Source organism: Bombina bombina, chromosome 3 (genome assembly GCF_027579735.1).
Source record: "Bombina bombina isolate aBomBom1 chromosome 3, aBomBom1.pri, whole genome shotgun sequence".
Classification (NCBI taxonomy): domain Eukaryota; kingdom Metazoa; phylum Chordata; class Amphibia; order Anura; family Bombinatoridae; genus Bombina; species Bombina bombina.
In genome coordinates this window covers 596,387,139-596,400,807 of record NC_069501.1, presented here as the reverse complement: position 1 = coordinate 596,400,807, position 13,669 = coordinate 596,387,139, and the positions used below count along the sequence as shown (strand labels likewise).

The 13,669-nt window shown below is 38.3% G+C and overlaps 1 protein-coding gene across 1 annotated transcript in view; it reads left to right on the top strand.

The window, feature by feature from the left end:
• Nucleotides 1–7,973, top strand: part of LOC128653724 (ultra-long-chain fatty acid omega-hydroxylase-like) — a 157,654-nt gene extending 149,681 nt beyond the window's left edge. The window contains 4 exon segments of the mRNA XM_053707183.1: nt 2,422–2,486; nt 4,724–4,806; nt 7,061–7,163; nt 7,166–7,973. Of these exon segments, the coding sequence (XP_053563158.1) occupies nt 2,422–2,486; nt 4,724–4,806; nt 7,061–7,163; nt 7,166–7,231 (317 nt within the window). The 3' untranslated portion in view covers nt 7,232–7,973.
• The last annotated feature ends 5,696 nt before the right edge of the window (nt 7,974–13,669 follow it).

Below are 13,669 nucleotides of genomic sequence, written 5' to 3'. Positions count from 1 at the left end.
CGAACCAAGTGCGGTGCGTATAGCAGACCAGTGGATAGCCATACATGTACTAAGGTCATCTTGGGTCTTCCCTATATAAAAAGCTCTACCACGTTCCTAGTTTAAGAGAGTAGTCAGGAACAACACAGATACATCAATGAATGAACAATAGTTGACATGATATGTATGGCAAAGTTTAGAGCGAGGGATATGCTAAACTAAATTTACAGAAAGCATATAGGGATACAATGGAGTATGACAGAGGAACAAGCATTAGTGAAGAATATCAAGGAACACAAGATGAACCAAACTGGTATTCTCTACTGAATTTACACTGGGGCATTTTGCAGTCGGATAGAATCTACGTTTTGAGTCCCTAGAAAGGCCCCATAGTGGGATATAGGAAGAATGCTTCTACAAAAGGAATCAAAATGATTTTTATGTTAGATACTTTGGTCCCAAAGGGGTTTAACACCTACCTGGACTTTCAATGCTATCTGTAATATGATTATGATAGAGATTGATTAATTGTTTATGACTTACATCTGCTGATAATAATAATTTTTGTGACTCTTGAAAGTAATTTTATCTATGTACTTATTGTTTTGACAGTTGGCCCTCACGGACCTCTGTAGTACCATTCACGCATGCCCTTATTAGTATTTATGTGAATCATTTTTATCAGGTAGTGTATTTAAATAAAAAAACACTTTATTTTATTTATGTTGTGTTTGGTGCCCTTTTTTAAGAGTTTTTATGCAAGCCTTTCAGTCGTGCTAACCCGAGAAGCACAAATTTTGTTTGCGCTCAAGTGAACACATTTATCCAGCGCTCAAGTGAACGCATTTCTCCTGAAGGCTCGCCGGCAACAGAAGTTATGAAGCAGTGGTCTAAAGACCGCTGCTCCATAACCTGTCTGCCTGCTCTGAGGACGATCGGGTTGATTGACACCCCCTGCTAGCGGACGATTGGCCGCAAATCTGCAGGGGGCGGCATTGCAGCAGTTCACAATAACTGCTGGTGCAATGATAAATGCCGACAGCATTTCATTTCATGTCCGCTCACACATTAATTAATTGACCCCAAAGTGGCTAATTAAAGGGCCTTTATAGTAAAAAAATTACATGCTCAAATCAAGTAGAACATGTAATTTAAAGGGACAGTCAAGTCCAAAAAAACTTTCATGTTTCAAATAGGGCATGTAATTTTAAACAACTTTCCAAATTACTTTTATCACCAATTTTTCTTTGTTCTCTTGATATTCTTAGTTGAAAGCTAAACTTAGGAGGTTCATATGCCAATTTCCTTAAAGGCCTCCTCTAATCTAAATGCATTTTTCACCACTAGAGGGCATTAGTTCACATGTTTCATATAGATAACATTGAGCTCATGCACGTGAATTTACCATGGAGATAGCTCTGACTGGCTAAAATGCATGTCTGTCAAAAGAACTGAAATAAGGGGGCAGTCTGCTGAGGCTTAGATACAAGGTAATTACAGAGGTAAAATGTGTATAATTATAACTGTGTTGGTTATGCAAAACTGGGGAATTGGTAATTAAGGGATTATCTATCTATTAAAACAACAACAATTCTGGTGTTGACTGTCCCTTTAAAGGTTACTGATCCTGCAGTACCATGTGTTTAAAGAGATATGAAACCCAAAAATGTTATTTTGTGATTTAGACAGTAAATACCATTTTTAAAAAAGTTTCCAAGTTACGTCTATTATCAAATTTGCTTTGTTCCCATGATATTCTGTGTTGAAGAGATACCTAGGTAGGCAAATGGAGCACTGCCATCTAGTGCTCTTGCAAATAGATTACATTCTTGCAAAGCTGCCGCCATATAGTGCTCCAGAAATGGGCCATCACCTAAGCAAACGCCACTGTTTTCTAACAAAAGATACCAAGAGAACAAAGAAAAATTGATAATAGAAGTAAATTTAAAAAAATGAAATTCACATGCTCTATCTGAATCGTGAAAGAAACATTTTGGGTCTCATATCCCTTTAACCCCAGTAATCGGGTTAAACACAGTAGAAGTACCGCACTGCTGCTCCTGAGTGGAAAACGAGTCATGTGACTATCACTTCTGAGGGCTAGTGGATTCAATCTGGTGAGCCAATGAAAACAGGCAAATGTGTGTAACCAATCCCCAGTTAGCCAGTATTAAAATTGCATGCCCTATCTGAGTCTTAATATTTTAATTTTGACTTTGATAGGAATAATGTTCTGGACATGCATACAAAATTATTGTTAAAAAACACTAGGCTTGATTTTATTTTCCTTGGTACTTCCATGAATATGTCACTTTCTATGTCAATTATCTTTTTATTTAGATAATTTGTTTGTATTTAGGGTTGAGAAAATAAACTTTTTAAAAACTCTAATATTTGCTTAGCCTTATATGTTCCTAATATATTTGTTCTTTCTCTCCTAAGGAAACACCTGCCTGATAAGTATTTATGGAAGTCATCACAATCCTACAGTCTGGCCAAATCCAGAGGTACAGTTAATCTGTTTTGATATTGATGATTGTCATCCTGGTGTAAAGCATCTTAAATTTATAAAAGTGCAAAAAGAAAATGCTCTAATAGGGTAGAGCATTATATTAATGCACTATTGCTTGTATATAACAGTGTGCTTAAACACATTGGGCTAGATTGCAAGTGGAATTATTTCGCTTCCGCAAACGGTAAAATGTGCCTGTTTGTGAGAGTGCAATAATTAACCAGCCATTACCAGTGGGCTGGTTATTGCTACCCGCAAGCTTGCGGTAGCAATTAGCGCTTATAAAATTAACTAGAGATCAGATCTCTGGTTAATTTTATAAATCTGCCCCAAATGCCCCCAAAATATATCAATCATAAATCCACTACTGGACCAAAGTTGTTAGTACAATGTATAATCAATATAGTTAAGAAACCACATTTTAAAAGAGTTTGTCAGTTAACTATCTTGAGATATATATATATATATATATATACAGTATATATATATATATATTCCAGACCATGGGGCCCATTTATCAAGCTCCGTAGGGAGCTTGTGGGCCCGTGTTTCTGGCGAGTCTTTAGACTCGCCAGAAATAGCAGTTATGAAGCAGCGGTCTAAAGACCGCTGCTCCATAACCCTGTCCGCCTGCCTCTGAACAGGCGGACAGGAATCGCCAGAAATCAACCCGATCGAGTACGATCGGGTTGATTGACACCCCTTGCTGGCGGCCGATTGGCCGCGAGTCTGCAGGGGGCGGCGTTGCACCAGCAGCTCTTGTGAGCTGCTGGTTCAATGCTGAATACGGAGAGCGTATTGCTCTCTGTATTCAGCGAGATCTTGCGGACCTGATCCGCAGTGTCGGATCAGGTCCGCAAGACCTTTCTTAAATAGGGGCCCTTATATCAAATTATCAATACTACCATACAGTATTTAGATAGTTTAAAGATATCCTACCCGAGGGAGTATAAATAATTGATTCCCACCTTCAAATAAACTTTTAATTTCAGCAGGAAATAACAATTTGACATGCTATGTTAGGCTTTAAAAACCAGCATGTAATTTCTATTAACAGTCTAATACCTATTTTAGAAGAAAATTTTAATATACTAATTAAACAAATAACAATGTGCAATCATTATATACTTTACCCAATAGTAAAATTGTAGTGGGGGGAAAGGTTTCTGTTTAAATAACCGCTGAATGGGTATAGAGATGGACTCTGCAGTCAGCCCTTAGGGTACTTCCCCTCAAGGTGTGCTGGTCAGGATCGGTCAGCTCTCTTACTGTGTGTGTATATGTGGGTCTGTTTGTGTATATGAGTCTCCCTCCCCTTTTCTTCATCTCTAAAGGCCTTCTCCATTCCTCCCTAGCCACTTGAATATTTGCTGAGGGGTGTAACAATTCTGATAGGATGAGCTTCCCACCCCCTTGTAATTTAGTAATTAAATAGATTACCTTTAACCAAAATGGTATGGTGGCACCATCTAGAACTGACCAGCAGGTTTCATAGTTTTTGGAAATGTCTTTCCTTTAAATAAAGTAGGGAGTTGATACCTTTTCTTAATAGACTTTTAGAAGTTATTATTTGATATATCTGAATGCTATAACTATAATATGGCATTAAGGTCAATGTTACAATTGCTTATCCTATTTTTAATATATATATATATATATATATATATATATATATATATATATATATATATATATATATATATATATACACACACACACACACACATACAAGCATACCTATATACATTAAATATATGTGTAACCACCAGTGGTGATTATTAAAGTTATATATGGGGTTCAATGAAATACATAATGAAATATTGTTTTATATTCTCTAATCTTTAGTTTTGTTTAATGAATACAAATTGAGTTATTTTTTTGCTGCAAATGTTCATTAATGAATTATTCCCAGATTGTGAAGTTTTCTTCAGAAATATATATCCCGCAAATGTTCTAACATATTACAATCTCATACTGTTTAATATCCATTTAACCTTAAATGGATTGGCTAGAGCTATAAATATTGTTGCAAACACTGCTGTCAAATGGCTAAGGACACGTGCACTGTCCTGAGCTAACATAGGATTAATCTTTAACAAAGGATACTAGAACAACTAAGCAAAATTGATAATTAAAGTAAATGAAGTTGTTTAAAATCGATTGCACGCTCTTTCTGAATCATGAATGTTTTCTTCACTGTCCCTTTAAAACAATTATCCCCTGTTATTGTAGGTATATGATCCATATCGCTTTGATCCAGATAAATTTGAGGAGAGGTCGTCACATGCATTTATTCCATTCTCTGCAGGTCCCAGGTATCAGTACAGCAAACTCTCAGATAATTTGCTTTTTTATAACGCGTTTTTTAGTAAAAAAATAAATACATTTAAAAATAATTAAATGCTAAAGAGATGTATTTGAACTATTTGTATGAATAGAATTATCTTACTTTTTAGAACAATACTGTTTGACTATTATATTACATGATGATAATGTGTGACCTATGTGTGTGTTTACACCATTGGCGTCACGTAGTGCAGTAACTCATCTATCTGATATATATATATATATATATATATATACTGTGTGTATATATATATATATATATATATATATATATATATATATAATTTAAACACACAAACCAGCCGTTTATATATATATTAATTAAAGAAAAAATCACCAGCGCTAAAACTTTTAAAAACTTTTAAAAATTCTAGACAGATGAATAATGGATTATTATGAGATTGATATTGAGAAATAGATCTGTCACTATATGTCCACCTAAAATATTAGGTGTCCAAACTGTATAAAACAGCTTCCCTAAAGAAGGATGATGTATGTGTAGGTATAGTCGTGCTGCATGTAATTGATTCAGTGAACCCTTTACACTGTTTGAAATAGGTATGAAAGCGAAAATCAATAAGAGATAACAGCGCACAGATTAGGTTTCTATATACAATATGATATATATGGACATACTCTTACACATGTGACCATAAACTAAATCAGACTAATATTTTAGCCCCTACAAAATTTCCTATACACAAATAATTATTTTCTTAAACAGTCCAGTATTATATTGTGGCAATAAAGTAGAAAGTAGCCTTCTTACCAGATATTACCTCAATCATATGAGGTAATGTATGCGTTCATAAGAAGGTAGATGCTCTTCTCCCAGGTTTCCATTGTAAGGTCACTTCTGACCGTATTCCCGTAGGTTTTGGTCCCAGCCTTATTCCTGAGCCCTGCTTGCTTCTGTTGTTGATAGGTGTGCTCCGGATTTTTTGGTAGAAACTTTCAACCTTTACTTTTTAATCCCTGTTGCTTAGTATCCTCCAGGAGTTTGGTTATAGCAAGTTTATTCCAGCGATTGTTCTGTTTAAGCAATAGTATAGCAACATAATCTAGCACAGTGTTTCTCAAATCCAGTCCTCAGCTGTGGACTGAATTTGAGAAACACTGTGCTAGAGTATGTTGCTATTCTATTGCTTAAACAGAATTTGGGTCAGATTCTCTAAAGGACTCTGGGCTGGTACAATCGCTGGAATAAACTTGCTATAACCATACTCCTGGAGGATACTAAGCAACAGGGATTAAAAAGTAAAGGTTGGAAGTTTCTACTGATTGGCCACAAATCTGCAGGGGGCAGCATTGCACCAGCGGTTCACAAGAACTGCTGGTGCAATGATAAATGCAGAGAGCGTATGCTGTCGGCATTTATCCATTTATCGATGTGCAGCGGACATGATCCGATCGCACAATCATAAATATGCCCTAAGTCTTTTCTGTTAGCCAGTGGGTTAAATGTCAGTATTCTTTTTTAATTTAAAAAATACAAATATATTAATCTAAAAATATATATAAAAGTGTCAAAAGTTTTGATTCATATTTATAATAGTTATTTACAAGCAATGGTCACTAAGATATATAGCCAACTTAGGAAAGCAAATTAAACTAATATTTTTACTATTTGCCAAAATATACTCAGAACTCCATGTAACCTTTTTTCACCTGCTTGTTAATAAAGAACTGTACTCCCCTTCCTTAAAACCTTACCTGCTGGAGACAGGAACAGAGCGAGCCGGGAGGGGCACCAGAATGAGAGTGCTGCACTAATCATCTTGCCACACGTGAGCCATAGTCAAACTGCCCGGCCACTTCAGACCACATGATCCCTGGAGTGGGCATGTAAGTTAGGAAATTAATTAGCAATGTAGTAGGAGTGGAAAGGGCTGGGGAGGGGGCAGTGAAGCAGCCAGTTGGATAAAAAAGATAATTGGCAGAGAAGATGAGAACGGACTTGTCAGAGGAGCAGCAAGGCAGCCAAACAGCCCATACAGTGGCTTCACTAGGGTTGGTGTCACCATCCCTGAGGTGTCACCCAGGTGCGTTCCGCACCCCCCACAGGTGATGCCACTGGTTTACAACTCATTGAAATTGGTAGGGGAGAGACTTACTCAGCATAGGAAAGTATATTACATGATAACTTACTTTATATTGTTTCCAAACACACAAGATCTTTTTGCCAACCACATTAGGTTAACAGCTCTGACTTGTCACCAACAGGAACTGCATTGGACAGAACTTTGCTATGGCTGAGATGAGGGTCGTGTTAGCCATGACGCTTTTACACTTTAATGTCACCCTGGACCAAACTAAATCCGTGCGCAGAAAGCTGAGCTGATATTACGTGCTGAAGGCGGATTATGGCTGCAGGTAGAGGCACTGAAATCCTGATGCCACTTGAACAGAGGAAGCTAATAGTGTAATATCCTACGCAAAGGAAAAAGAGAAGTTACACACTCTTCTCATGGTGGAATATTTGTACAACTTACTGAATATAATTTAATTATAAAATGGAATATAATAATTTTTATTACTTGGTATTTTTTCTACTTTTTATTCAAATACTTTGCTGTCTGTGAAATGTGTGAATTTCAAAGAAGAGAAAAACTTAAACCATAATTGTCTTCCATAACCCTAAAACATTCTTTGGGTAACAGATTGTTGGGGCATGTTGTTGTATAGTAAAAAATGACTCTGCAAATCCATTGTTCATCGCAACTTCAATGCTATTATGATAGCCAACAAATTATATAAATAGCTCCTAAATTTCAGCCACACTTCACCAGTATATTTGTGGTTTGTGATACAAGCACACGTGCACACTCATATACATGTGCACATGCTGACAAAATACTCTCCAAAAAGACTGACTGACTTAAAACTAGTCTGATTGTTTCTTAAAGGGGCCTAAAATACATTAAGATTATAATGTAAAATTCTTTTTTATGTATAGTAAATTCAAGCTTTGGACCAATAAGTCCTTGTCATTACTATACCCATATTTTACGAAACCCTGAACCTGTATAGTAAATGACACTCTGTATAAATAATAATTAGAACATTGCTGGACACAATATTTACACAGATGCAACAAAATGTAATAATTTAATAAAATATAACTGTGGCATAATCACTGGTTTACTTTTATTTTTTATTCAATTACCACATTGTTCGATCTGCAAAACCACTGAACACTCAAGGCACAAAATAGATTACACAGGCATTTGGCCAAATGTTTATAGGTCCAGGTGCCGTTCCATGGCATCTTCTAATCTGTGTCTCTAAGCTACAGCCACACATGCTAGCTTTATACCAAACACAATGAGATGCAAAGACGTATCACAGTCATATATCATTTCCCTAGACATAAACACATCCACATGCTACTGGCAAACTCTCCACACTGGCACTCACAGACAGCTGGATTTGTGTCCAGTGAATTAGTCAGTTAAACCCACACAGATCTGGGTGCAAAGTCCAATAGAAAAGAGCACATAAAAATGTTACACAACAAACAGAAGAGCCAATGCCTACTTAGATGCATACAGAAATGTTTAAAGTAAAGAGTTAATGAATGTGACCAAATGGTGATAGGTCTAAGTGCCACAACAAGACCTCTTCTTACCTGGGACTAAAACCTACAGCTACTTCTGGTAGCTTTAAATAAAAAAAACTGAGATGTGTAGCAGGGTACCAAAGCCATATTTAAATTTCATTGACACTTACAAAACACTGATGTGGGCTGCACTTTCAGACCATAGTAGTAGCGACACATCCCATGCCTGGGTGTGAATCCGAAATAGGTGTGCAGTCCACTTTATGTAAGTAAGAGTGTGCCTCAAATATTGTTATACAAAGGTCTTAGCCAATACACTTTTTTTTCTTAACCAGTATTCCATTTTTCTACACTGTTTTTATTTTGTAAAACATTTTTTTTTTAATGAACCATGTATGCTCTGTTCATCTTTATAGCTTTTACTTTAAGGTTTATAGGTATTCAGGAGCAAAAACAATGGGTACTAAGGCACTACTAATATTTTAATGCAGGATATTAATTTATATATTGTAAATCAGCTTGGTAGATATGCTGAATTATATAATTAGAAAAGAGGTGCTGTGTACTGGAATTAGGAATAACGAGATAGATAGTTTCAAACTCTCAGATGGAGTGCAGAACATTTTCAAATAAAATTTAACCTTTAATAGAAATATTAAAACTGTTTATTTACACAAGGACATACATTTAAAATTAACGTCAGTCTCATATCAGTGTATAGAATTTATGAATTTCCATGTGTGGATAGAGGATGAGAAGTTTTCTCAAAATGAAAGAAAGGGAGTTAGTTTTAGTTTATTATATTGGCTATTAAAAAAGCTTACTGGTATGAGCCGAGATGCCCTCAAACTGGAGCAAATAGAATTAAATCTGCTGGTAAGGTACCAGTCTATATTGTTAGTATTTTTTGTAAATCAACACGATTGCTTAAATCAGAATTTACAATCCTTAAGTATCGTTATGCACTTCAGGTTTCCCGGTCTGTACCACTGCTGGTTAATGTAAGGTCAAATGGATTGTAGCTGGACAATTATATATCTTATTAATAATTTTCTTTTATCAGTGGTAGCTTAGGCATATTGATAGATATAAGGTGACAGACTATATTCGCTATTGGTGTAGGTCTGCAGCTATGATCTCAGGTCCCAAAATAGTGAGTAGCTTGCCTTTACCTATAGTAGTTAATAAATTTGAACGGAATAGAATGTAACGCTGTTAGAAATTTACCCAGTGTACCTGTACTGCATTGTATGGGTTAGGATTACCGTGTAATAGAGGCAATAGGCTGGCTGCCTGTGTTACCACAACTATAAATGGTGTAGCATTTCTGTGTGTTACCGGTCTGTATCACGCGTTATAAGTGAGTGTGGCATCATCATTGTGAGTGTGCCGACATCATTGCCACACTCACTTATAACGCGTGATACAGACCGGTAACACGCAGAAACGCTACACCATTTATAGTTGTGGTAACACAGGTAGTGATGTCGCAAATAGTTCGCCGGCAAATAGTTTCCGGTGAACATAACATGTTCGCGTTCGCCGTGGCGGGCGAACATATGCGATGTTCGATCCGCCCCCTATTCGTCATCATTGAGTAAACTTTGTCCCTGTATCTCACAGTCTGCAGACACATTCCAGCCAATCAACAGCAGACCCTCCCTCCCAGACCCTCCTAGCTCCTGAACAGCAGCCATTTTAGATTCATTCGGAAGCTGCATTGTTAGTGAGAGGAGAGACAGTGTAGCTGCTGGTGATTTAATAGGGAAATTGATAGCTAGGCTAGTGTATTCAGTGTCCACTACAGTCCTGAAGGACTCATCTGATCTCTGCTGTAAGGACAGCACCCCAAAAAGCCCTTTTTAGGGCTAGAACATCATTTTTATTTTTTTTCCTGTGTAATCTAATTGCAGTTGCCTGTCTGCCAGGCCCACTTGCCCAGTGCCACCACTCATATCTGGTGTAACAGTAGTGTAAATTTAAAAAACAAAAAAACTTTTTTGACTGTGAAACATCAGTCTGCTAGTGTAATCTAATTGCAGTTGCCTGCCTGCCAGCGTGTGTGCCAGGCCCACTTGGCCAGTGCCACCACTCATATCTGGTGTAACAGTAGTGTAAATTTTAAAAAAACTTTTTTGACTGTGAAACATCAGTCTGCTAGTGTAATCTAATTGCAGTTGCCTGCCTGCCAGCGTGTGTGTCAGGCCCACTTGCCCAGTGCCACCACTCATATCTGGTGTAACAGTAGTGTATATTTAAAAAAAAAAACTTTTTTGACTGTGAAACATCAGTCTGCTAGTGTAATCTAATTGCAGTTGCCTGCCAGCCTGCCAGCGTGTGTGCCGGCCCACTTGCCCAGTGCCACCACTCATATCTGGTGTAACAGTAGTGTAAATTTAAAAAAAAAAACTTTTTTGACTGTGAAACATCAGTCTGCTAGTGTAATCTAATTGCAGTTGCCTGCCTGCCTGCCAGCGTGTGTGCCAGGCCAACTTGCCCAGTGCCACCACTCATATCTGGTGTAACAGTAGTGTAAATTTAAAAAAAAAAAAAAAAAAATTTGACTGTGAAACATCAGTCTGCTAGTGTAATCTAATTACAGTTGCGTGTGTGCCAGACCCACTTGCCCAGTGCTACACCACTCATATCTGGTGTAACAGTAGTGTAAATTTAAAAAAAAAAACTTTTTTGACTGTGAAACATCGGTCTGCTAGTGTAATCTAATTGCAGTTGCCTGCCTGCCAGCGTGTGTGCCAGGCTCACAGCGTATACTGTGCCCACTTGCCCAGTGCCCCCACTCATATCTGGTGTAACAGTAGTGTAAATTTAAAAAAAAAAACTTTTTGACTGTGAAACATCAGTCTGCATGTGTAATCTAATTGCAGTTGCCTGCCTGCCAGCATGTGTGCCAGGCTCACAGCGTATACTGTGCCCACTTGCCCAGTGCCACCACTCATATCTTGTTTAATAGTAGTGTAAGTGTACATTTAAAAACAAAAAAACTTTTTGGACTGTGAAACATCAGTCTGCTTTTTTGTTTCAGGCTCACAGCTTATACTGGGCCCACTTGCCCACTGCCAGTGCCACCACTCATATCTTGTTTAATAGTAGTGTAAGTGTACATTTAAAAACAAAAAAACTTTTTGGACTGTGAAACATCAGTCTCTTTTTGTGTCAGGCTCACAGCTTATACTGGGCCCACTTGCCCAGTACCACCACTCATATCTTGTTTAATAGTAGTGTAAGTGTACATTTAAAAAAATAAAACTTTTTGGACTGTGAAACATCAGTCTGCTTTTTTGTGTCAGGCTCACAGCATATACTGTGCCCACTTGCCCAGTGCCACCACTCATATCTTGTTTAATAGTAGTGTAAGTGTACATTTAAAAAAATAAAAACTTTTTGGACTGTGAAACATCAGTCTGCTTTTTTGTGTCAGGCTCACAGCGTATACTGTGCCCACTTGCCCAGTGCCACCACTCATATCTTGTTTAATAGTAGTGTAAGTGTACATTTAAAAACAAAAAAACTTTTTGGACTGTGAAACATCAGTCTCTTTTTTGTGTCAGGCTCACAGCTTATACTGGGCCCACTTGCCCAGTACCACCACTCATATCTTGTTTAATAGTAGTGTAAGTGTACATTTAAAAAAATAAAAACTTTTTGGACTGTGAAACATCAGTCTGCTTTTTTGTGTCAGGCTCACAGCGTATACTGTGCCCACTTGCCCAGTGCCACCACTCATATCTTGTTTAATAGTAGTGTAAGTGTACATTTAAAAATTAAAAACTTTTTGGACTGTGAAACATCAGTCTGCTTTTTTGTGTCAGGCTCACAGCGTATACTGTGCCCACTTGCCCAGTGCCACCACTCATATCTTGTTTAATAGTAGTGTAAGTGTACATTTAAAAACAAAAAAAAATTTTTGGACTGTGAAACATCAGTCTGCTTTTTTGTGTCAGGCTCACAGCTTATACTGGGCCCACTTGCCCAGTGCCACCACTCATATCTTGTTTAATAGTAGTGTAAGTGTACATTTAAAAAAATAAAAACTTTTTGGACTGTGAAACATCAGTCTGCTTTTTTGTGACAGGCTCACAGCGTATACTGTGCCCACTTGCCCAGTGCCACCACTCATATCTTGTTTAATAGTAGTGTAAGTGTACATTTAAAAACAAAAAAAACTTTTTGGACTGTGAAACATTAGTCTGCTTTTTTGTGTCAGGCTCACAGCTTATACTGGTCCCACTTGCCCAGTGCCACCACTCATATCTTGTTTAATAGTAGTGTAAGTGTACATTTAAAAAAAAATGACAGGCAGAGGCAGGCCACACCGCAGGTGCCGTCATGGTCGTGGTGCTGTGATTCCCCTTGGCTCTAGAATAATGGCCAGTGTTCAGAGGCCACGTCACATGAACTCGAAAAGTTCTGAGGAAATAGTTGACTTTATAACACAGGACACCCAATCTTCTATAGCTTCCGCTCCGAACCTTGACGCACCATCCTCCTCCAGCTTATCTTCGAGCACCTCTCAAGTTACCACTCGCCCGCCTGCCGCCACAACCAACACTAGCACCACAGCCACTTCACTTGATCTGTCAGAGGAGTTTTTTACACATCAGTTGGAAGAAATGAGTGACGCGCAACCATCATTGACAGAGGATGTAGATAACAGTGATATGTCTCAGTCAGGCAGCATTACAGACATGGACGTACGGTGTGATGATGATGATGTTGTACCCGCTGCTGCTTCCTTTGTTGATTTGTCAGATACAAGTGAAGCGGTTGATGATGACGATGCGTCCGTGGATGTCACGTGGGTGCCCGCTAGAAGAGAAGAAGAACAGGGGGAAAGTTCAGATGGGGAGACAGAGAGGCGGAGGAGACGAGTTGGAAGCAGGGGGAGGTCATTGCAAGGAGCTAGTGGCACAGTCAGACAACATGCATCGGCACCTGGGGTCAGCCAGACAGCACGCCAATCAACGCATGCTGTTGCCACCACCAGAATGCCATCATCGCAGAGCTCAGCAGTGTGGCATTTTTTTTGTGTGTCTGCCTCTGACAACAGCAATGCCATTTGCAACCTGTGCCAAAAGAAACTGAGTCGTCGGAAGTCCAACACCCACCTAGGTACAACTGCTTTGCGAAGGCACATGATCGCACATCACAAACTCCTATGGGATCAACACATGAGTAGAAGCAGCACACAAACTCAAAGCCGCCATCCTCCTCCTGGTCCAGCATATTCAGCCACGTAAACCTCTACTGTCCTC